The sequence below is a fragment of the Cupressus sempervirens genome, chromosome 4, assembly GCF_028749045.1.
Source record: "Cupressus sempervirens isolate cs-2001-9-10 chromosome 4, ASM2874904v1, whole genome shotgun sequence".
Classification (NCBI taxonomy): domain Eukaryota; kingdom Viridiplantae; phylum Streptophyta; class Pinopsida; order Cupressales; family Cupressaceae; genus Cupressus; species Cupressus sempervirens.
Window position 1 is genome coordinate 634,737,920 of NC_143121.1, and position 26,174 is coordinate 634,764,093.

The 26,174-nt window shown below is 34.5% G+C and overlaps 1 protein-coding gene across 1 annotated transcript in view; it reads left to right on the forward strand.

Moving 5' to 3' along the window:
• The first annotated feature begins 8,237 nt into the window (after nucleotides 1–8,237).
• LOC149562841 (multiple organellar RNA editing factor 2, chloroplastic-like) overlaps nucleotides 8,238–26,174 on the forward strand; it is a 30,900-nt gene continuing 12,963 nt past the window's right edge. The window contains exons 1-2 of the mRNA XM_089826294.1: nucleotides 8,238–8,735; nucleotides 8,830–8,927. Coding sequence (XP_089682420.1) covers nucleotides 8,380–8,735; nucleotides 8,830–8,927 — 454 coding nt within the window. The 5' untranslated portion in view covers nucleotides 8,238–8,379. The remainder of the gene's footprint in view (nucleotides 8,736–8,829; nucleotides 8,928–26,174) is intronic.

Consider the following 26,174-nt stretch of genomic DNA (forward strand, 5'->3'; position numbering starts at 1 on the left):
GAATATTTTAGAAAAGAGAGTAAAAGGACAATGGAAGGGGATCCATATAACCAGAGGTATTGAGCCAACTACACATTCCCAATTTGTAGATGGCACATGTTTTTTTGTTTGGCTACCATAACAGAGGCTTGCAACATGAAAAAGGTTATGTAAGCATACAATAGGGTATCGTGACAATGCATCAATTGGGGTAAGTTTGAAGCTTTCATTTTTAACTCTAAACATGGCTCTCAATAGGCAATTTCTGTAGTGTTGGGTGTTTGTGTTGGGAAATTACCTAGCAAATTCTTAGGGACAACATTGTTTGAGGGCTCCAGATAAAGTGAGCATTAGAAAGACTTAGTTGAGGGATGCTGCTTAAAATGGATAGATGGAAAGGACGTTGGCTCACTTTGGCTGGCTGATGAATCATGTTGATAACTATCATTTTAGCAATGCCAATTTTGTTTATGTCTTTTTGTTGGATTACAAATCTAAAGGTGATTGAGATTATTAATTAAAGAATGCAAAATTTTCTATAAAATGGTAATCTTGAGCAAGATAAGTTCCTACTCATGACTTGGGATAGAGTGTGTTAGCCTAAAGGTGGTGGGGTATTGGATTGAGGGATTAGAAGCTACTCAACCTGGGAATGGGGGCCAAATCAATTTAGTAGGTGTACACAAAGGCAGACTAGAGGTGGGCAAATTTTTTGAAGGAAAACTACTTAGACAATACAAAGGATGACAAGATCCTAACGCTAGCTAATCCTCCAAGGGGATAAGATCTATGGAGCTTTTTAGTTAGTTGCATAAGTCTTATCATAGACCATGTCACATGGTAGATTGGAGATGGAGCCTGGATAGAGTTTTGGTTCGATTCATGGGATGATAAAAAAAGCTCTTTCCAAGGAGGAAGTTCCTCAAAAAATCATTGATGTAACTAGTAATGTGTGGGGGCCAAAAGTCAGTGATTTCATTGACCAAGGGATAGTAGAGTTGGGTAGACCTGTAAAGTGGAGAGACCCAACCACTTTGGGCCTTCCCCCAAAAGATCAAGCAATTTTGAAGAAAATATTGTAAGACAAGGTTGTGATACTATCGAGGGACCAAGACAATATCATTTGGTGTGGGTTAAAGAGTGAAAGGTACTCAGTCAAGGTGGGTTACACCTTGTTAGAAAACCACCACATAATGATTGAATGGGAGCACAATTTTTGTTGGCATGGGGCATGCCTTGCAAAGACATGAGCATTCACATGGTTGACTAGAAATGCACAAGTTATGATAGGTGATAGGTTGATGAAAGGAGGGTTCTCAAGCCCATTTAGGTGTAATATGTGTTCCAAGGTAGAAGAAAATGTAGACCATCTCTTTCTAGAATGCGGGCATGTTCAACAAATATGGAAGTTTGTGTTCCAAAGACTGAACTAGAAAGGTCCTATGCTAAATAAGGTAAAGGAATGGATGGCTTCATGGCTTGTGCTAAAGTATAAATCTTCATTCTCAATGATCTTGAATATTATTTCCTCTACAACCTTATGGGAAATCTGGAAGCAATATAATAGAAGAGTGTTTCAAGACAAATTAGAGGAAGTACCCAGATTTCTCATTAGACTGGAAAAAGCTATTTCAAAAGTGGAGTCCAATTTAGCATCAAAAATCAGTCCAAGGTCAACTCCTTTCAATTCAAAATATGTTCAAATACAACGTTGGCCTTTGATCAATTTCAAACCTATTAATGGGTCTCAGGGGGTTAATCCTCTTAGAATGAATAGCAAGAGAATTTAGTGGAAGCCATGAGATGAAGGATGGATTAAAGTCAATTTTGACAAGGCATTTAAAGGAAACCCAGGGCCTTCCAAGGTTAGTGCAATAGCTAGGGATGAGGATGGCAACATCTTAGCAACAACAATAGAAAGAAAGGATAGCACATAAAATAAATAATTAGGTTGAATGTTTCACAAAAGTAGAAGTGATGATGTTGGGTATGAGAATTGGGGATCAAAGGATCCATTTGGAAGGGGATTCACATTTGGTAGTTAATGGCATTGCAAAAGGTGAAATGGAGACTTGGGATTCAAACACGCATATTAGGCTGACTTGAGGCTTGTTGGATGAAGTAGATGAATTCATAATAACACACATGATGAGAGAAGCCAATGAGATGGGAGATACTCTATTGAAGTTGGGAACCAACATGGAGAACTACATGCTAGAGGAGGATTTCTAGGATCTTGATCCATGTGAGTTGATGCCACCATCACATCAAACTCTTTAAAGTTCACATCTTATATGTGAATGGAGATGAGAGTGATAACATTTGTCTAAGTACTCATGCTTTTGGCATGTGTGGTAGAATGGCAAGTAATTGCCATAATGGAAGTTATTATTGGGATTCAATCCTTCTCGATGTTTCATTATCCTTCAAATATTCACTTTATGAATTTCATTCCACATCAAAAAGTAGAGAATTTGAAGACAAGTAGAGTGAAGCAGTAGAAAGATGGAGGTGAATTTGTCCTTGACTATAGATAGACAAATTCCATGTTTCAAGGGGTCAATTTTAGTTACTTGGCTCATAAATGTTTCCAAGCTTAATGGGGAGTTATTTTGGGAAGAATGGAGTTAATCTTTGGAGAAGACTATTTGGAGAAGGATTGGTGACCAAGGTCAAAATTGGAGATTTCATCTTTCTTTCTAGCATTAACATTGATGGTGGTTGACTCTAAACCAGAGGTGATGTTTGTGGCTAGAGAAAATGTGGAGACAAAGTGTGGTGGTAGAATTGAAGATATTATTAGAAGGGCAGAGTTGGGGGTTGGTATTCATATGGAACAACAACTTTGGATATTGATTGGTGGTGAGTTAGGTGAGGTGCATCCCTTGATGGTATGGTTGACTAGTGCTCCAACTATAGAAGTGCATCTCCTTGTTGCTCAGATGGGGTGGTGCAAACTATTGGCATTCCTTTGTTCTTTAGAGTTGGAAGGATCTTTTGTGGGTGAGTGTGTGGTGAGGAAGTGAAAAGTGACAATCTCTAAAGTCAAATGTGACTGTGGGAGAGGATGGTAGGTTAAGGATTCAAATGAAGATTTCAGTGAGATAGAGAAAGAGGGGTTCTAAGAGGGTTGTAAGTAGTTTCATGAGTGGAGTTGGTTTGATTATGGAAGCAAATGTCTCTAAGCAATCAGGGCCATGACTAGGTGGTGGAGAGGAATCAAGTCCCTCGACTTGGTTAGATTGTGAGATTGTGATGAGAGTTGATCTTTTGTTGCTTCCTAATCATGTAGTGGTATCCAATGAAACACATGTTTGTGGCACGACTGGCATTGATGTGGCAGGTGAAGGCATCCCCAACTTCATCAAGATGCATCAAAATGGTTCCTATGAATAAGGAGCAAAAGGTGTTTTTGGTTAGGATTTGGGGGATTTCAAGGTTAGACCACAAATTTTGTAATGCCTGTGGTCATTTTATTACAGTTATGGTGTATAGGGATGAATGTATGTGTGGGTTGGGTGGTTGTAGTTCAGTTGGGCATGGGGATAGTTTGGTATGAGTTTGATCATGATATGTTGATGGGTATGGTAGCCTCTACAAGCATCTCATGATATGTAATATTTTTCTAATACTAACAAAAAGTTGTTTATTACCCATCAAAACAAAATATTTAATTTCATATTCCATTTAACAAATTAGACCTCACATCACTGAGCAATGAAATACTAGATGCAATGTTGAAGTGATACGACCGACTATGACTTCTCCTCATTGATGAGATCTCATTGGTAGGCTCGAAATTCCCATGCTACATTGACAAACGTCTATGCAGTATCATGCATAAGCTCACCATTTATTTTGGAAATATTGACATGATCTTTTGTGGAGACTTATACCAAGCTTAATTGGTACTAGACTCAATTGTGTTTGATAGTAGAGTAGGACCAAATGATTTAATGCCCTACAATTTCTAGAAGAGAACATAAAATTCTATTCACGAACAATGACAATGAGGTAGAAAGATAAAACCTTCATTCAAAATTTAAATTGGATCCACACAAGCCTACAAAAAAATGATGATATATATTATCTCAACCAACAATTCATCATGTCAATACCGTTGGACCCAAACCTCCCTTTCCTATTCTATAAAAAGAAGCAATATATACAAATATAATAACAAAATGCTAGAAATATTGCCAGGTCAAACCATTGTGTTAAATGTAATAGACGAACATGGTGAAAACTACAATACCATTATATATAAACAATGAAGCACTACCAAGTCAAGTACACATAAATCCAAATGTACTCATAGAAATATTCATGGGTAACTACAATACCTAAGACAAAATAGTCAATGACTCTTATGAAACTTTAAAAACATACACACAACGTTGTAATATTGACATTGTCTGGATTCAATGAACCCAATCTTGGACAACAACAAAAAAATAAACATCAACACTACTACACAAAGTTCATTTCAAAAGATTAGGCAACCATACTACACATTACTAGGCCAATTCAAAAACTTTGCTTCGAGAGAAAAATAACTATAAGAAGATAATTTCCTATTTAACTAGCACATGCATGAACAATCCATCAATCAGATGGCCTAACAATGTTGATGCTCTCTTTTGATCCCATTAGTATAAGACAATATGGATAACATAGACAACACTCTCAAACATAAAGACAACACATTCACTATACTTGATTAAACCTCTCACGCCAAAGAATTTCAAAATGAAATAAAAAATAATGCTTAAAATGACATGCCTCATGTCAGATGTACATTGGGAATTTGACAAGCACTTTACATGTTCATACACAATAATGCACTTACTTTTATGCACATTAAACACACACAACTTACATGTGCACACATTTGACATACTCATTGACCTTAATACCATGTGATATGATATTTTGTGTCTTCAAGAAGTCCATACATATGCACATTTGCCAAACAATATTACTAAATACTTGAATGTGATAGTGATTAATGCCATAGTGACACTAACAAAAAATAACATAATCGTCATATGAACCAAACAACAAATCTAGAAAAATATAAAGGCCTTGATATTAACAACAATGCTAAATTACAATAAAATCAATGTCTCGAACATTTAGGCCAAGCCAAATGTTCCCATACAAGAAGTAACAACAACTATAGACAATGGCATCAAAAACACATAATCTAAAAGAATCTTGTACATTGTAGGAAATTTCAACATTGACACATTAAGAGAAAATGAATATATAAGAATCATGACTTACACACATGCACCAATACAACCTACATTTTCTATTAAAATACTCACACAATTTAAAAAAAACATTGATTGATCATATCTAGTCTAACATAGTAACAAACTTATGTTTCATGTACAAATCAAAGGCATACTGAGCTGACCACTTCTCCACTTTTATATGAATGCATCTCTAACAATAACAAAATTCAACGATAAGAAGAAAATAAGCAAAAAATAAAATAAAATAAAAAATAATGTATCAACTTGTCCATAAATAACACTTCCATCTTCATAAAATTATTTTTACAAATACATTTCTATTTCCCAAAAACATACTGAGGCATCAAAACATATATATTGTTATTATGAAATAATCAAATGGAAGCAAGCACGATGATAGGACAACAAACCCAAGCAAGGCAAGGAGTGACAAATAGGCATGTCTTCTCATTTCCACATATCTCAAATTTTGTTAAGTTATCACCAAGTACCATAGTAATGTTAAACTATTGGAAGGTCTAAAGTAAGAAATTTTGGCACTGTACCTATCGAAGACCTTAATGCAAAAAATATTGGAAATAAGTTTGAAGGAGATGTGCATCATGTACAAAGCCTATCTCAACAAAGTGAACAAAATATGCAAGGTGCTATGTGTTGACTTGATAGAGTCAAGAGCCGAGAGACAATACCACTCAATATCAAAATACCAAATAAATCTAAGCATACTATAAATTTCAATACATAGTTACTAACACCTATTCCAACAAAATGTATACACGCCCTTGGAGGCCAAAGAGAAACAATATGCTACATTGAGAACCTAAGATCATGCACATACTTCCTATATAACTACTTGTGCAATATAAATCCATACATTGTTCCTATCAATAGCTTGTTGTAACTATATAGCAATATTAAATAGGAGATAATCTCAAGAAAGTCAAATTGTGATATTGCTATCACGATTATTACATATGTTACTTGCATATATACTCATAACTTAAAAGAAAACATAAGAAATCTCTTATAAACTGATAACTCAACAAAAAAAAAAACAAAGCTGTAGAGCAGCCGAGTTCCTGCCAATTTTGTTATGGAAAATAAAGCTTAAACATAGATGGATAAATTAAAATGAGCATTGGAAGTGACATTTTATTTGAACCCACAATACGTATATTGGGAAAATTGTTCAAAAAACAACTTCTAGTCATAAATCTACTTTGAAGGGACGTTTGCTACGAATGAGGCAATATAGGGGTTGGATGGCCTTGCGATGAACATCAATTTATTGACCTCCAATGGTCTGATAGAGTATGGATTAGGACAAATTAGAACATACTTAAAATTTGGAGAAATAGATAAACAATCAACAATAATGTGGAATCCTACATAATTACTTACAACCCAAACACATAGCAACATTGTCTTCAAATAAAAATAAATAAACTAAAAAACTTTCACAAAAAAACATACCTTAAATCTACCTCTAGTGCAACAAAACAAAATGAAAGATCAAAAATTAGACTTGACCACAATAGATAGTTACAAGTGAAAGATGACACTGCAAGAGTAGTGACTACAAAGCATCTTGCATCTTGTTTTCCCATTTCCCATATTGTCGTAGTTTTAAAAAAAAAAAAAAAATTCAATATTTTTAATTACAAACTTTAGGCACACATTCTCACACTTTGAAATTTTATATTATTTTTTAAAATGTTATAAGTAATATTAAATTGATTTCATTACAAAACTAATAAAATTTAAAAATAATGATATATATATATATATATATATATATATATATATATATATATATATATATATATATATATATATATATATATATATATATATATATATACTCTTTAAGTTTTCATCTCTTTATTATTATTGTTTTGTTGTTGTTAATGTTGTTATTATTTTTATTATTGTTAAAATCTTTAATATTATTTTTTAAAAGACAAGAATAATAATAATAGGAAAATACTTATTGCAATTTTTTTAAAAAATATAATCTAAAATAATAATAAGAATGATAATATCATATAATACTATTATAGCATACATTTGAATAATACAATTAAAATGGAAAAAATATTAATAAGAAAAAAATTAAAAATTAAAAAATATAATATAAAACAATTAATTAAAAATATAATATGAAGTAAAAACAACAAAAATATAATACACATATTATAATAATAGTAACAAATATAAATATGAATAATGATAATATAATTAATGATATCAATAATAATAATTATAACTATTCATTTGAAATCAAGAAATGTTTTTGCCTATAGATTTTTTTTTGCATCTGCTAATAACAATATGATAGTAAATAAAACATTACAATTTAGACAAATATTTCCGAAAAATCCGTTCTTATCAGGTGATTTGTGTGGGCCAATCATATTTGCTAAAATTAATTTAATTATTATGTTTTGTTAAAATTTTTGCATCTATATTGAGAGAAGACTAAAATTTACCTAAATGGAAGAAAATATCTTTAATTTGATTCATTCAAAAGACAACTAATAATCATAACTAGTTATGTTTTGCCTACAGTCCTATGGCAGAAACTAGTAATAAGTCATATCTAATCTATATAAGTTGTCTTGTGTCTTACATAAGATGCATATGCCACTTGTATGTACATTGACTTCATCTATAGTCGACTATAATGCAATGTAAATTAATAATTTTTAGAATTTTATATGCCAAGACTACCGATATGTATATATCTTATAAATTATATTCTCCTAAAATAATGATAATTATCTCTATATTAAATTCTGAAATAGTAAATGAATCGCCTAAAATTTGACGTTTCTTTCGCAATAGATCCATAACATTAACAATAACATTTACAAGCACATTGAATTACTCATTTAGTTCCGAGTTCTTTGATTTGCAAACTGTCCAGTAGCGAAATGAGAAAGAACTAGATGCTATGCATCCTTGATTATAAAAAAAAATTATGTAAAGAAATTGATTACAACAAATCACACATCTGGCAGACGAAACATTGAAGCCAAGTAACAAAGTACACAAAAAAACTGAAAACCCTAAAAACCCTGCGTAACAGGTACTCGGCTGTTTGTAGAGGTAAAACCTTGCCTCTGATCTTCCCGTATTCATGGCTACGTTGAGCAGACAAGTGTTTCGGAGGATTCACAACTTTTCCTCACTGAGAAGAATCACAACATTATCTTTAAGAGAGCCAGCATTCCAATCACCCGTTAGCAATTATCCTCTGAGATTCCTTGTTGGTCATGCAACGTGCGCTCCGCCGCGAATTTTTAGTTGTACTTCAGTTAGATGGAGAGTTTCAAATTCAAATCCCGGTTCATCCATTGATGACATTGGACCATTATTTGCGGGTTGCGACTACGAGCACTGGCTTATTGAAATGGATCCACCTGGGGATGGTAAAGCTACAAAGCAGGAAATGGTAGATTGTTATGTCAAAACCCTCGCCACTGTTCTGGGAAGGTATGCGAACACACGCTCTCGCTCTCTCTGTGGTGGCTGTTTTTGTATTGAGTCCCAAAAATATATTTTTACCGGCTTATGCTAATGACCACAGCGAAGAGGCAGCCACCAAGGCTATTTATAATGTATCTACAGAAGGATATTTTGGGTTCGGATGTGAAATTTCAGAGGAGACATCCCAGAAACTTGAAGGTATTTTTATTTTTACTTTGCTTATGTATGCACATAACAGGAAAGATTGTTTTCGAGAATAAATTCGCAAATGAAAGATGAAGTTTTATTTTTTGTTTTTTATAACAATCGGGATATAGTCGGAAGTGGTTTTTGATAAAAGCGGAAAAATGCCAAAATTGTACAATTTTTAAAATTGAATGACATTTAATTTCACAGCTCGAATTTTGGAATATAGAGTCTGTGAGTTATGCTCATATCACCAATTACGTTACATTGTACAGTGCATACTGTAGGCTTATAAATGATGATTGCATACTACTAGTTTGAAAGTTTCAGTTACAATATGCTTGGGACAGAATCAATCTACAAATTAGATATAAAGTTTCGAAAATGGATGGTCCCATATGAGAAGATATATGTGCCAAAAATCAGGTAGTCTTAACTCTAACCAGAAACACTAGAATGATTATGCTTGGGGTTAGGGATTAGCTAGAGTTTTTGGCAAAACAAAACTCTCGCCTTAACTCTAATGCATTTTATTAGATAAGAAATATCTTTGTTTTATAATTTATTTAAATTATTCTTAATAAGTAAAACTTTGAAAATCTTGAAAAGCAACTGGAGAACACTATTATGTGCTACTAAGAATGTTTTTCTAGCAAAAATCTGTTGACCCCTGAAAATTGGCTAAACCTGTTAATTTTTTTGTTCAATCACGTCTATATTGTTGGCCGTGATTAACGGGTCAAATTTATGAAAATATGGGCAGTCACTAAGTTATTGAATGCATGAGTTTTTGCAAGTAAAAACCCCTGCTCACTTCTGATAGTGGGTATCTTATTTTTATTTGCAAGTTTTTAACACACTTATACACATTTTTTGAGATAAAGGAATGAGATTCCAAGGGCAGCAATAGAAAATTTAGGGCATGGTAGGAGGATATCATTGAAAAAGAAAATAGAGGTTACAAAATGTGAGAATTGAGAACACAGCACATTTGTATTCACAAATGACCATTGATAAATTGAGAATCGATAATTTGTTAGATGCAAAAATACACAGAGTTGATTTCAAAAGCAATATTGTGGAATCAACATGGACTATGGAAAACTTATGCCAATGATTGATAATCCAAATAAATAAGTGGACAATTTTAATGCTCAATTTCAATTGATCAGTTTAAAATTTTAGAGTATGAAGTATCATAAAAAGGCTTTAAATTGCTTTGATTGATCAATACAAAGATTTGTAACGCACATGAGACCAAAAACAAGGACTTATATTTTATATCAAACTAACAAACTTGCAATAATCTGAATATCAATACTCATTCATGATAGATCCATAGTAGCTGAAAAATTGCAATACATTCTATGGTTGTTTGTGTTTGAGCAACAAGCCCAAAACTAAGATTCATCATCATACGTATTTGGATATCTAGGGAACTCCTCATCACTGGAACCACTGGAAGAAATTGGATCTCCTAGCTTATTAACACATCATGTTCATCACGAAGGTGCAAATCTTTGGATCTATCCTTAAGAGAATCTATTTAGAATATTTAGGTCATCTCTTTCTTGTGAGGTGGACCTCTTTGTGTATTTTGGTTCATATGGCCTATCTTTTATATATATATATATAGTTTTATCTTAGTTTAGGACGACTTGCAATAAAGCTTTTAACGATCTATATTATATATATATTGTTTTATCTTAGTTTAGGACGACTTGCAATAAAGCTTTTAACGATCTATATTATATTTAAGAACTACATTCAATGCAAAAAAAAGTGTGGAAATGGTGGAAGGGCATATTGTTTACAGGAAAGAAGAAAAAGAAGAGAAGTGGATTATAGTAACTTGAGCTTCAAATAAATACATTTAAAGAATGATATTGATTTGTATTTGGGAGATCCATATTTCATTTCTAGGATTCATGTTGTTGGATGATAGTGAGCTCTCTAGCAGATCTTATTCTATCTTGTTCTGGAACAATAAGTTTTAGTTGTACAAGTCCCTTGTCACTTGCTCTAAGGCATTGTGCTCAAGTTGTGCAAGTCTGGGTAGTGATTCTAGTCTTTGTAATACAAAATTTTCTATATTCATAAGTTTGATTCTCATCATGGTTTCTCCCTGAATTTGGTTTTCTAGTCTTGTTTTTTCTTTAAAGATAATTGCTTATGGTGATTTGAATTAAAGTTATTATTGTGGTCTAGATTGATTCATCTGCAGTCCTTTGGTGTTTTCAACATTGATAGTGTAATTGGTGGTAAATTTTCCAATCTCCACATTTTGGTGAACTTGACATAAAGCTTTCATTTCAATCTCAAGGATTTGTTTAGCTTTTGTGAACTCCTATGAGCTTTATGACCCAAACCACTTCAAAAATTGTTGCAATGAGATATTGTAGACCTGGTATCCCTCCAAATTGATATAGTTTGTCTGTACCATGCCCAATCCTTCTCAAGAATATGGATCGTAATGACCTCTTTGGATCTCATTTCTTTAAAGGCCCGAAATTGGAACTTAACACTCTAAAGTTTGGGTCCAAGAACTCTACACTAGTGAATTTTCCTCTTGAGTTACCTCTTATAGTAGATCATGAATTCGCTCTTATTATCCATTTTTACCAAATCCCGTTCTTAAAGAAGAACCTAAAGGATTTCAATGAATTTTTCATAAATCAAGAAGTTTGCTGGAAGGCTAGAATAATCGTTAATAATCTAAGAAAATTGTTAATCGACAAGTGGAGCCTTCAGGTGCTTGTGGCATTACATTAAATTGTTAATGACTTGGTATCTCTTCCTCCTTTAAAATGCCAAGCAAATTAGACCGATATTGTTGACTAACAAGTTAGTGTTGCAATATGTAGGCTGTTAATACACATGGTGAACTAGGGTCTAATAGCAATATTGAGCCTAGCGTTAATGTGAGTAGACAATTCTTGGGGTAAAATTCACAAGACACTGGGGCTAATCTTGGATAAGGTCAAGCTGTTGATGGTGGTGGAGGAAATCCACCTCCACCTCCCCTATCTCATGATCCTTCGTAATACCATATTGCAAAATATAGGGTAGTTGCAACAACAATTGATAAATTTGTTCATTGTAATTATTTAGAGATCCCTTGCTCTATATTATTGTCGTAGTCCTTGACCATGCAAGTATTGAGTACTTCACTGCCTTAGGAGGTTGATTCCCTAAAAGTTCGAAAAATACAATGGCAATAGAGATTCTCATCTCCACATAGATTCTTTTCTTTCTTAGTGTAACAATTATCACACTATGGATTACATTCTCAAGTTATTCTCTTAGGGCCCTTTTGTTTGCTGGAATTAACTTGGAATAGGGAAACGGGAATAGGAAAATTGGAATAAATCTATTCCAATTTTGGTCCAATGCAAGAATAAATCTAATTCCTTAAAAAACCTGGAATTCGATTTATTCTCATTTTGGGCCAAAATTAGAATAGATTTATTCCAATTTTCCTATTCTCGTTTCCCTATTCCAGGTTAATTCTAGCAAACAAACGGGCCCTTAGGGTCCCTTTGGTTGCCAAAATTAGACAAGAATTGGTATTTGTAATTCTTAAAAATTTCTAATCCGCTGTTTGGGTGCGCAAAATCAGAAATGGAATTGGAAAAAATTAGAAACTTGGATTACATATGAATTGAAATGAAAAAAAATTGAGATCCACCTGATCTATTTTGCTCAATTGCGTCTACATATATTATTTTTTTCTCAATTGCCCATTTCAAATCAAAAGGGTCAACATGATGAAAGATGGGGATAAATGCTAGTTCCTCCAAGCACTAGGTGGATTTTGCATTGTTCTCAGAGAAGACAACGATATAAAGAGAAGCACTTTTAATGGCTTATGTTCTCAAGTCATTCTCTAAGGACCTGCTTGGTTGCCAGAATTAGATAGGAATTGGGATTTGTAATTCTTAAAAATTTCTAATCTTGTATTTGGGTGTGCAAAATCAGAATTGGAATTGGAAAAAATTAGAATTTGGTATCACCATTTACGCTCAAATCCTAGATTTGGTCTTTAATCTAAATAGGTGGAATTGCTCTTATTCCCATTTTAATTCCAATTTGCCAAAAACTTGGATTACATATGAATTGAAATGAAAGAAATTTGAGATCCGCCTGATCTATTTTGCTCCATTGTGTCTACATATCTTCTTTTTCTATCACCCATTTCAAATTCAAAAGGGTCAACATGATGAAAGATGGGGATAAATGCTAGTTCCTCCAAGCACCAGGTGGATTTTGCATCGTTCTCAAAGAAGATAGCGATATGAAGAGAAGCATTGGTAATGGCTTATGTTCTCAACTTATTCTCTTACGACCTGTTTGGTTGCCAAAATTAGACAGGACTTGGCATTTTTATTCCAAAAAATTTCTAATCCGTTGTTTGGGTGCGCAAAATCAAAATTGGAATTGGTTCCTTAGTGCAACAATTATCACACTATGGATTATGTTCTCAAGTTTTTGAAGTTGATTACAATGGAATGTTCTATTACCTCCTAGACTATTTCTATTAACACTTTTAATAAGTTAATGGACTTACTCAAGTGAGGCTAATATAGGCAAAATGGTCACTACCTAGGCCTTGTGCATTGTGAGAAGAAGCTAAATAAAAAGATTACTAATATCATCTTGATATGCCATTCTATTTTTGGGAAAGTTTCCCATGCTTCTCTCGATGTTGAGCTCTAAAGGATGTTCATTGAAGCTTTGCAACAAACATTAAGGGAGAAGGTTTCTTTGAACTAATATCCTCATTTCATAAGTATTTGTAGTGCTCTAGCAAATTATGAACACACCAAGGCTCAATTCAGGGACTCTTTATCGAATGCCTAGGGATGATCTTGCCTAACCTTTGTAAACAAAAGAATCATAGTTAAAACCTCGTGAGTATTCTTGTTTTCCATGTACCATTGATATCATGACCACTTTATTAATGAATTTCAAGCTTTATATTAACAAATTTAGAAACTCATTGATTATGACATCATTCACGTAGCACATTGCAATGAGTTGATTTTCAATTACAATCACTTTGAGTAACATTTGAGTTTGTATTATGTTGCTCCACACTGCTAACCTATATGTTGGGGGCTCATTGCCATTCATGGTGGTACAATTCTAGGTGCATTCATACTTTGCAAGATGAATATTTTGCCCTCCTCATCCTTATCTTTGTCTCCATGCTTGGGGAGTAAGGCGAGTTTTTCAATTCCTCATCCTTTATAAGGATCCACTTTTCTTTTGGTTGAGTGGTATTTGCATATCATGAGATGTCTTTTCTTACATTGAATTGTTTCTTTTGATCAGGGATTTCCTCTTATGCAAGAGGTGTATATTTTTTATCACAACTTTTTCTTTGTTTGCAATTGTATGCCCAAATTAATTAATTCCTTACTCGAGAGGCTAAAAGTGTGTAATTCTTCATAAAGGATCCCTTTAACTACCAATGGGGAAGGTGTGAATAAATTCCTCCTTTTGGTCATTGATGTTCTTTTCTGTTCAAATTTTTTTCATGATCTCTTCAACATCCTTCAAAAGGTTCCCTTTACACCTGTTCCATATCATCTCTTTGAATTCGTCCCTTCCTTGACCTCATTTACATTCTTTTCAATGGTTTGACTAGCTTCTCATAGCTTGCTAGATTATCTTATCCATCTTTTGTAGTAGTGCCTTACCTTTGCATGACTCATTGTAAGGCAAAACCTCTCTCTCTCTCTCTCACGTGAGCCTTGCCTTTTTTATCTTGGTTTTGGATTTTGTGAGGACCTAAGTTACTTGGGAGCTTGGTGTTTCCTTAATCTCCTTGACCTTGATAAAACTTTTCCAATGCATTGATTTTATTAAACTGTGGGCATGTTGTTGTTTCATACTCTCTCCAAAAAAGGGGCTAAATGTACCATCCTAAAAAGTTAGTGTTAACACAAAAGTTTGTGCCCATGCCTCGGGGTGTGAACCCAAGCAACCTTGTGAAACATTGAATCAACCTCCAAGAGTGGGACCTTGTGCATATGAGGCGGAATATTTGGAAAAGGGCAACTTCCTTTGGATCATGGTTCACTTAATTTATTCTAATCTTATAAGATGCAGGGAAAAGGTAAGAAGGAATGCATGAAAAGTAAATTGGGTGATGCACCAGATTGAATTTTTGTCTCTACTAATGGCTGCAGATAAATTCAATAAAGCACCCAAAACTATACAAATCTCAATTCTAATCTATCCTCCAATGACTCATACACATGTTAGAACAACCTATGAGATACTATAAGGAAATTCACATTCACAATACAACATTCATGAGCATGTTAGACACAATGTATAAACTAAAAAGACAGAAAATAAGCATTCAATACAAGGCAAAAACATGTACAAGATAGCTAAATCAAAATGTGAGAGAAGGTGAAAAGTGATATTTTCATTCATGCAATGCAAAGGAAAATTACAGTTGCAGAGCATAAGCTACTGTAAGAGAACTAGAAAAGACGTATTATCAACAAAACTTCGATTAATACAATGTGTTGCCCCAAACAAATTTAGCCCATAATGAAGGTTTCTCAGATTGCTTATCTACGATGGGATAATGGTGGAAGAAATATCCAACAGTTAACACTTATAACTAGATGCTCAAGTAGGCCCAATTTTGGCGATTCTGAGATTTCATGTCTGTAATGCTCAATCTAGCTACTCATCTCCGCTTATTCTAGCATCTTCTCTTCATTTTTGAGTCCCCATTTTAATTTGGGCTTGGTTTCATTGGTATACAATTCCTTGGGCATTGTGTTCCAAGGTATACAATGCCCTGGGTGTTGTATACCCCAACTTTTGATTCGAAGTTTAATTTGGTGGCCCAATGCATGTTTTTTTGGAATCCTGTGTTGGCTTTCTCTGATTTTGAATCCTGAAATGTTGTGAGAGGTATATAAGTTGTATATCTCTCCTCATTTTGGTAACCATGGTCAACATTTCTTATGTGCTTCTCAAGATTTGAAGGCAATAATTTAACAAATTTCTAACCTTAACATTAGTGCATTTGATTAGATAAGGCATTCTAGTTACATTAGCGCATTTGATTAGATAAGACATTCTAGTTTTATAATTTATTTATTATAAGTAAAACTTTGGAAGTCTTGAAAAGCGACTGAAAAACACTGTTATTTCTAGTAAAAACATTTTTCTAGCAAGGATGCATTCACCCCTGAAAATTGGTGAATTTTGTTTAAATTGTTGTTCAATCATGCTTAAATTGTTGGCTGAGTTAACAGGCTGAATTTGTGAAAATTTGGGTGGTGGCTAAGTTATTGACAAACGCATGAGATTTTGCAAGTAAAAGTCCTGCCCACTTTTGATACAGGATATCTCATTTTTAATTGCAGGTTTAATACACTTACATACTGTTGGCATTAAGTTATTATTGCCATTAGTGACAACACTTATCTGTATCAGTATAGCTACCGAGCTTATCACTCAATCTACAATGTATACCGAGCATTCAATGGTTACCTTGTACATTCATCACTTAAGCAGTTTACACCGAGCTTCGCAGTTCACACCGAGCATTCTAGTGTTAATCGAGCTGAGTATAGCTATCGAGTGAATGTGCAATCCAACAGTGTCTATTGAGTTTACAGTGTTCACCGAGCTTTGCATTGTTTACCGAGTGATGGAAGCGCAATGTTTACCAAGTAATGAAAGTATAATGTTTACCGAGTGAAAGCAAGGTAAACGAAGGATTCAATTTTTACTGAGTGATACTATATCCATTGAGTCTCCAATGGTTACCGAGTTCAGAACTACATCAGGTGATTAGTATGGACCGAGCCTTCACTTCTACTGAGTGCATGACAATGCCGAGTAATGCGGTGGACGCCAAGTATCAGAAGGTCACCGAGTCAGTTCAGTGAACTCGAGTTATTTACTGTTTGGCCGACTCAGTAATATTTTGTTCACTTGTGTTTTAGCCGACCTTGCAATTGTAATTATTGGAATGGTATATATGTAATGTATTAAATCATTTGCAATATGTATGAAATATGGATGAGAGTATAAAAGGAGACAGGTAATGTTTTCAGAAGTGTAAATGCGAATCAGCAGAAGAGCAAAATATTCAGCAAGGTCTACAAGGAGCAGTAATGATTCATCAATCACAAGAGGTGATATATACTTCAAGGATCTAATCATTCCAAGTGCGCTATAGCCCCAAGGGGTCAAGGGTTTTTTTCTGCCAATTGGAGCTCTTCCTTCACCACCCCCATGAGAATGATCTGCAGCATTCATAACTATTCCTTTTACTTCAGGACGTTTACCCAGCCAACGTTTTGACCCAGCTTTACTTAAAGTTCGATTTTTCCATTTAACGTTGCCTACTTGTCCAATTGTTGCTGAGCAGTTCTCAGATATTAAACGAACCTCTCCAGATGGTAATCTTAATGTGGTCAATCGGCCTTCTTTTGCGATCAATTCTGCCACAGCACCTGTTGCTCTAGCTAATTGTCCGCCTTTTCCGACTTCTAATCAGCAAATCAAGTTTGTAAGTAGATCCACTGTTTCATCCTAATGGGTGAATCAGTTTTGTAAATCCTTTAACAGGGTAGACTTAACAATCTTTTGTATAAATCTCCTAACAGAGTGCATACTTCAGTGTATGTTTGTAAATCCTCTAACAAGGTGGACCTAGCAATCCTTTATGCTCCTAACAAGGCAGATCACCAGAATTGGTTAATGTAAGCCTTAACAGGCCAACTTCATACTGCAGTAACGAAGTTTTGTGGGTATCATCCCCACCCCAGTTTTACTTTCTATTTGGAAGGTTTCTGGATCACCAAATCACTGTGTACATGTGTTATGAATGTTTGATCTCTCATTTATGTAGTAGATTAGATGAATGAATGGTGAATAGTATATATGGTTAAAGTGCTGAATTGTTTTTAAGTTACTGATTCACCCCTCCCCTCTTAGTAACCTATCATATCTTGAATATTTCCAACAACATATAGTGTTTTCAAGACAAGGGGACGAGCTTCCAATGGCAGAAGCATTTTTCCAAAACTTAGGGCATGGCAGGGGGATATGATAGAAAACGGAATACAGGTTATAAAATTTGAGAATTGAGAATGCAACACAATTACATTTGCCTAAGTTGCCGGTTCAGGTTCGCTTCCAAGTTTGAAGTTCGAGAACCGGTTCACAAGTTCATCAAAATTTTGGAAAGGGGTTTGGATTCGTTTGGGTTTGTTACTACAAAAGCATGTAAATTATATATATATATACACACACACATTTTTATGAAGCATGATTTAAACTTAGAATGTAGCATAGTAACATAAACACATTTAAACAACAAAAACTTTAAAACACCTTAAACAATTAAACTTGTAATCATAGTGATCATACCATCATATAGTAACATAGTTTAATCAACTTCAACATCAAAGATTCAAAACATTTAGAATATCAAGTTCAAGTATCATTGTTTCATGTTCATTGTTTAACTAATGGAATGAAAATTTGTTAATATTCTAAGTTCTTCAATCTTCATCTTTTTCTTCATATCCATCTTATTCTTCTTCTTCATCTTCTTCTTCTCCGGTATTACTTGCGCTAAGGCCAATGGGATCAGCAGCAGAAGCAACAATGGTATGGACATCAAAGTCATCAAAATCATCAATTTCATCAATTGTAAGCCAAGTAGTGGAAGCATCCAAGTCTGCAATATCTGCACCTACATCCCACTTCTTAGTCTCCCCTTCTTTGTATTCTTGAGTCTTGTGCGAATGAAGGCGCAAGTTGTTATGCACAAATACTAGGTTCTCTGCTTGTTTTGATTGCAACCTATTATGCTTCATCGAGTGGATGAAAGAGTAGGTGCTCCAATTTCTTTTTGATGCAGAGGAACTAACAACCTATGAAGACAACATAAGGTAAACAATTAAAAAAGAATTAATTCAATCTTATAAAATTTTTAAAATTACTTTCTAGTCATGATTCTTTTGAAGATAAAGTGAGCTAATTTTTCAAAAATAAAACTTACTTGTGATATAACTTTGATTGCAAGGGGCTGCAATGTTTGGAATCTTTGGTCATGGAGGTATTATCACCAACCATGAGCATCCTTCTTGAATTGATGATGAAGAGCATTGTTACTTAGACCTCTAGCATTGACAAGCTCTATGAACTCATCCATGATTACATCTCTCATATCATCATTAGGAAATAGTCTTTTAAATGCTGCCTGGTACCCATTAGACACTTCCATATCTCTATATGTGGCAACCTTCTTGGTAGACTACAATATTGTGAGCTATAGTATTTGGAGGTCAAGGCATAGGCAAACAAATGTGGTGGAGTGGTCATTTTGTTCCATTTGTCAAAAATAATTTTTTGTACTTGTTTGAAAAAGGTCTCTTGCGGATCTTGCTTCTTCTCATTTATAACCTGTTTGATCTTCTCAAGCATTGAGTTTATGCCATCATAGAGCTCTCCAAGGCAAGGCCTATCCATGTCAGTGTACCTAAGCACGCTCATAATGGGCTCGGTGATCTTAAGGAGATATTCTACACGTTCCCATCATGACTCAGCCAATAGCCTATCCTTTATTCTGTTTGCCCTATCAATGTTCTTTTGCTTCCATACACCCCAATTGTGGCTGATTAAAATACCTTGAAGTGCATCTTTCACTTGCACAAGTCGTCTCAAGATGATTATATGTGATGGAAAATGGGTCTCAACAACCTGTGACATAAATTAGAGCAAAAAACAACAACTATTAGATACATATTTTAGTAAAGTATATACATTGCACAAGTAAAATATGAAAAATCAAAAATTGTCAAATATTAAAAATTAAATTTCTAACTTGAGTTCAAGTTCAGTTACCTTCAATAGCTCCAATTTTGAGTGGTTTTTGAAAAGAGATTGATTCATGTGGTGGTTTGTGACAAACATTTGGATGTCCTCAAACTCTTTATACACTGTTTTGATCCACTCAATTTGGTTCCCAATCTTTTGTAGCATAAGATTGAGTGAATGGACCGCACAAGGTGTCCAAAAGATATGTTGATATCGCAATTCAACCAACAAACTATTTGCTTTGCAATTCTTTGCATTGTTCGATATGACTTGGGCAACGTTTCTTGCACCCACTTGTTCAGTGGCCTCAATTAGGATATCAACAATAAATGACCCGTCTTTTACTTGGCCTTCACAATCCATTGCTTTCAGAAACATTGCCCCTTTAGGGGACACCGCAAGGACATTGATCAAGGGACGGTTCTTGGAATCCTTCCACCCATTTGAAACAATGGTCACCCATCTCAACCCATGAGTCCCTTATGGGCTTCAATTGATCTTCAATCCGCTGGACCTCTTGATCAAACAAGGTGGTGCACACTTTCTCATACCCAGGGCACTTTCTCAAAAAGGGGTGGTCTCGTACTATAACATCTGGGGGCGGGCTGCATTCCCTTTGCTCTTTTACGTTTACTTTTATTGCTACCTTTTTTGTGAGGGCATTTCTTGACTCCTCTTCCAGTATATCCACATAAATGACCTACCACACGATACACGATAATAAGAACTATTCTTTCTACACACAACCTTGACATCTCTAATGGAATGCACCACCTCTTGGAAGGGGTTTTATAATGTCTACATACTTCCATAGAGGAGAATTAGAGCTAGGCTCAATTGTTTGTTCGGTATTGCCTATTGATGAAGAGATGGATGCCATTCCTTTCCCTATGGCAAGAAATTAGATACATGTTCATAATTTATATGCAAGAAAATGACAAATTCTGAAAAAATGGAAAAGAACATATGAAGATTGAAAGAGAAATGGAAAAATGAAAAAAGTAGTACAAAAACAATAGCAAATGGAATAAGATCTTACCTTTTCCAGCCATTGCAAGTTTGCAAATGTGTATGAATGATGCACAAACACTTGAGAACAACAATAAGTCAATCTTCAAACTCTTTCTTGCACAACTGGATGCTTGCTCAAACACTTATGTGCTCTTCCTTAAGACAATATAAGCTGTTTCAAAACATAAAATGACAATGAGAGGCCACCAAAAGCAATTCATAACAACTATTAGGGTTGTGGATGCCAAAAAACATTTAATTTTTGCCTAAAAAACACTCTTCAGCCATTTGCAGGGCCCAGTTTGCTATGGGTTCAAACTTATTAGTGTTGGTTCACTTGGGTTTGGTCCTAGTTTGAACCCGATTGAACGTGCAAGGCAAAAACAGTACCTTGGTCAAACCAAGTCTGAACTGGACCCAAACTGTGAACCAGTTTGAACTTTTCCTGGTATAGGGGGGGTGGGGGGAGGTGCCTGTTCAACTTAGACGTTTGCAAATGATCAATGATAAATTAAGAATTGATACGTTGTTAGATGCAAAAACACAGTTGATTCTAGAAGCAATATATGAAATCAACATGGACTGTGGAAAACTTTGCTAGTGATTGATCATACAAATAAATAAGTGGACAATATCAAGGCCCAACTTAAATTGATCAATCCAAAATTTATGGTATGAAGTATCATAAAAATGTTTGAAACTCCCCTAATTGCTCAACACAAAGATTTGCTTGGCACATGAGAAACGATAAAATGCATCAATTTGAATATCAATTGCTCATTCATAATAGATCCATAGTAGATGAAAATTGGAATACATCCTATAGCTGTTTGTGTTTGAGCAACAAGCTCAAAACTAAGTCATCATCATATTGACATATGCATCTGCATATCTAGTAAACTCCTAATCATTGGAACTACTTGAAGAAAGTGGGACCTTCAAGCTTATTAATGTATCATGTTCATCATTGAGGTGTCACTATCGGTTGGGCTCTATGTCCCTTCATTGGACTATCCCTGATCAGCTTTTCCACTCTTGTAGAGGTAAGTCTGGTTCTGTTAAAGAGTGGATGAAGCTTTTCATGGATGAGTTCCTCTTAGCAATAGAAGAACTAGAAACCTTGCATTATGGTCATGGAGGTCCATATATTGTCCACAGGCTTGGCTTGGTTTGTGTCAATGTGAGTTTATTGATCCTTGTAAAAAGTCTTTGTAGCCCTATAGTGTTTCGATTTAAAATTTTAATCTACTCAATTCTGACCAATAAAAGCTTCCTTTACCCTAACTGTTTTTAAGGTCTCTCTGAAGCTATTCCTCACCCTGTGAACTCTAATAGGAGGAAGACTACTGGGTCTTTTCACATACCATTTTGTGTTCGAAGCATAGACAACTATGGGTCAAGTGGCGCTCAACATCTCTGACCTTTTTTTGATGATGGGATGAATATGCTTATTAAACAAGTTGAGGGCCAGGGTGCTCGCAAAAATGGTGGCTTTCATTTGGTCTGGCATTCTACTCCAAGACTAGGCTTATTAAAAAAACTGAATTTGATGATGGCAAAATCAATTTGTTTGAAAGATGTGATATATTTCACTTTCAACCAAAAATAATATTGATAACAGTCTACTTCACCTCTTCTGTTGCTTGGCCTTTGACTCGTTCCACCTGTTACAATCTTGTGTCATAGCCATAAGTTGTAGTAACTCTTGTAAGTCAATCACTCTCTCAGTTGAAAAAAATAGCAAGCAAGCAAGTCTTAACTAGTTCGTGCAATTCTTTCTTTGCAAAGGTTAGAAACCATGCCAATGAGGTGTGGCAGTTGCAAATGTAAACTTTTATACACCACCAATTGTTTCACCCTATGTCACAGGGTTCGGCGAACATCAAACATGAAGTTCGAAATCTGTCGAATATTCAATGTTTAGAAAAAGTTAGATCAAATTCGCTATTAAATTCGTGTTCAAAAAGCGCGTTGATATTTCTAAAAAAAATCCACGGGCACTTTTATTGGATTTAGTCATCAATGAAAATGCAATGTCCGGCTAGGGCTTGTTGAAAAACGCTGCGATATATCACCTGTCACTTGGCTAAGGGATTTAATCACCACCCAAAAACGTGGTCCCACGTTAATGGATTTCATGCAACGATGTGAACTCCTGAAAGTCGTCAAAACTCTATTCAAACTGGGAAATACAATGCCGCGGAATAAAAGTGGACTCTTGATATTCGACGGAAAACATAAAATGATCTTGCTTTACATTATTTCTAATTCTATAAAAAAGTAAAAATATGTTTTTAAAATGTGTTTTTAAATAAGATATTTCCTAAAATGTTAATAAAAAGTTTAAATATTAATTTGTTTTTAAAACAAATTCTATAAAAAAAATTAAGTGGATTTTTAAAATGTGTTTTAAAATTAAATATATTTATTAAAAGTCTAAATGTTTTGATAAAAATTTACATATTAATTTTTTTAAAATTGTGAATTATAATTAATTTAACATCTTTTCTCTTTCGAAAATAATAGATAAACTAATTTGATAAATTATTAGATATATTATTATTTTTAAATATTTACTTAAGGCGAATTTATTGTCGAATTTTTTCCCGAACTTTTTAGCCTTGTCGAACTTTATCCGAATTTTAGTGTTGTTGGACTCGAACTCGAATTCGAACCTTGTGACTTAGGTTTCACCCACTCTATCTCTATCTTTCCAATGACTTTGAGTGCCTTGTTCATAGCATGCACATAGCAGGGATCCAATTGTTATATATGTATGTAGATTGAATCAACATTACTGTTGGCTTACAAACATTTGATGCATCAATAATCATCTGTATTACATTTTAAGGATCAATCTCCTCAATGTGTTCTTTCTAATATTAACCTGAGACTCAACTTTTTTGCATTTTCTGGTGCAATCAACTGCTGGAAAGAAATAAGTTCCTTTACTGCATAAAACAATGATATTGATGAGCGAACAGTGTAAAATCTGTCCACTTATCCATAAATATGCTGTTACAAAAATGAAACTGGCAATGGCCTCATCTGAAACCTCCCTTACTTGCACATTGGACATATCTGTGATTGGGTTTAATAATGGTGGAACCTGTAGCTTTCCTTGAATCCCTTGATTCCACTGTGCTCATCTTAAATGAGAGAACTGAAGGTGGTCATTAGACATATCTGTGATTGGGTTTAATAATGGTGAACCTGCAGCTTTCCTTTAATTCCTTGATGCCACTGTATTCATCTTAAATGACAGAAGCGAAGGTGGACCTCCTAGGCCTTGTGGTGTAACATAAATTGTTGGTGCAGTTGTGCTCCCTTGAAACATTGTGACCATCACAGACTCATTTCAAGTGTGAATTTTCACAAGTTTTAATCCCTTTATTAGATGTATGCAATAAGTGTGCATTAACCTTGTAATTTTCTTTTCTTTGGGAAAATGTTGCATTTTTATTTCCAATTGGCACTTGAATTAGAAAATCAAATTTTTTTTAAAGCATTGTTGCAAACTACTGCAAATGAGTTTTCTTGATAAATGGCCTTTTGGCATATTGTGCCAACAAACCCGAAGGTCAGTCTGATTTCAATACATTCGCAAACAAACTACTTATTTCAGGGGTGTGCTTGGGGTTTACGTTTCACTGCCCTCAATGAATTTCTCATCAAGATCAGCATTAACACTAGATGTACTATTTTGAGTCAGGAAATAAATGCAACATCTATCTATCTATCTATCTATATATAGCAGACTTTTAAATTTAAAAAAAGTAAATGTCTTTACTATAAAGAGCTAGAACTGCATGTTATTTTTCCTTAAGCTGTCACTGGAGAACTATGCAACATTTCAGCTGCCGATGGAGAAAATGCCATGATGGGATGCAAATAAAAGGTTAGAAGTCTCAAATTTACATCAAGTTGGCGTAAAAATCATTCTGATTTTTCTTTTCATATGGTATGATTGGCAGCAGCAAGTTTGATCGTGGAAGTTAAATGACCACCCTATTTAGTTGAGTGGAAGTTATTCCAGTTGAAATGGTGACAGACAAATTGGTGAGGAGGCAAGGATATGGTTTATGATTATAGATGAAAGAATTTGGGTGTTTTCATGTGCAAATAGGACAGCCACAATTTAAAAGGTTGAGAGTAAGATGGAATCACAAAAAAATAAAAACATAGGGATTTCATGATTTATTACATATCTCTCACCTTTTCTTTTCTAATTTGAATTTTCTAAGAAAAAAACTGAACTCCTAATTGCAGGGGTTAGGTTTCTTACCAAACTGCTGTAAAGTAGGATTCCACCCTTGTGATGACTGAGAATTGCTGAAGAGTCGAAGACCAATGTAGATGAAGAGAAACAATAAAAGTCAAACATATAAATACCTGTTTGTAATACTTCTGTAGTTGCTTGAAAGTAGAAGCCAAAGAACACTGAGCTGATAATACTTCATAGTGATACTGAACCTGCAACAAACTTACAATCTACTAATGGTATGCTTATAACACTTGGTGACCATGCTGGCACATGATTGAAACAAAAATGCCAATTTTGAAGAAGGAAACATGAAAGGAGAAATGATATGGAAAACAGTTATAAAATAGTAACTAAAATTCATTTATGAGGAGAAGGCTTGGAGGGAGTAGGGACCACACAACTAGTAGGGTATTTTAGAATTACAAAAATGGGAATGGTTCATATTTTGTGAAGGTTTAAAACAGTGACTAGTCATGAGTGGTGTAATAGAGATATTGGAGATGGCCTGGTGCACCCCTGACATTCCCAAATAAAGGATGTGCCTAGAGGATGTCTCCCCCTTTCTCTCCTTTTTTCACGGTATAATCAGTGCAACATTGGGACATGTCCCTGGCATTTTACTCCCCTCCTGCAGCATAGGAAATGTTTTGGGGAACTTGGGGACGCCTAGGAAACTACTCATCTCGTTTTTGTCAAAAATAAAGAAATTTCCTGAGATGTAAAAAGAAAGCAGGGTGTGTTAGGGTACAGCTAACTGTCCAAAAGCCAACTAGGGGATTTCTAAACATCCTCTGTCTACCTAGGGATGGCTAGCCTTTCCCTAACATACCCATGGACTATTTTATATTTTTTAAGAATAAAAACTTACAACCTTTCAATGCTGGTTTGGATTATGACATGTCTACTAGGATTTGTAAAAAAGTTTGAAATCTGCAAAATACACATCCTCTATTGCAAATCTCTACATCTTCATGGTCAAAGCCACAATGAAGGATTATCCTGTTTCAACAATGGACAAATTGTTTAGTATACAAGACCACCATAGACAAACCTGGCATGCTATATTCATTGTATTGTTGAGTACGAGTTTAAGTCATAGTTGGCAAGAAATGCCA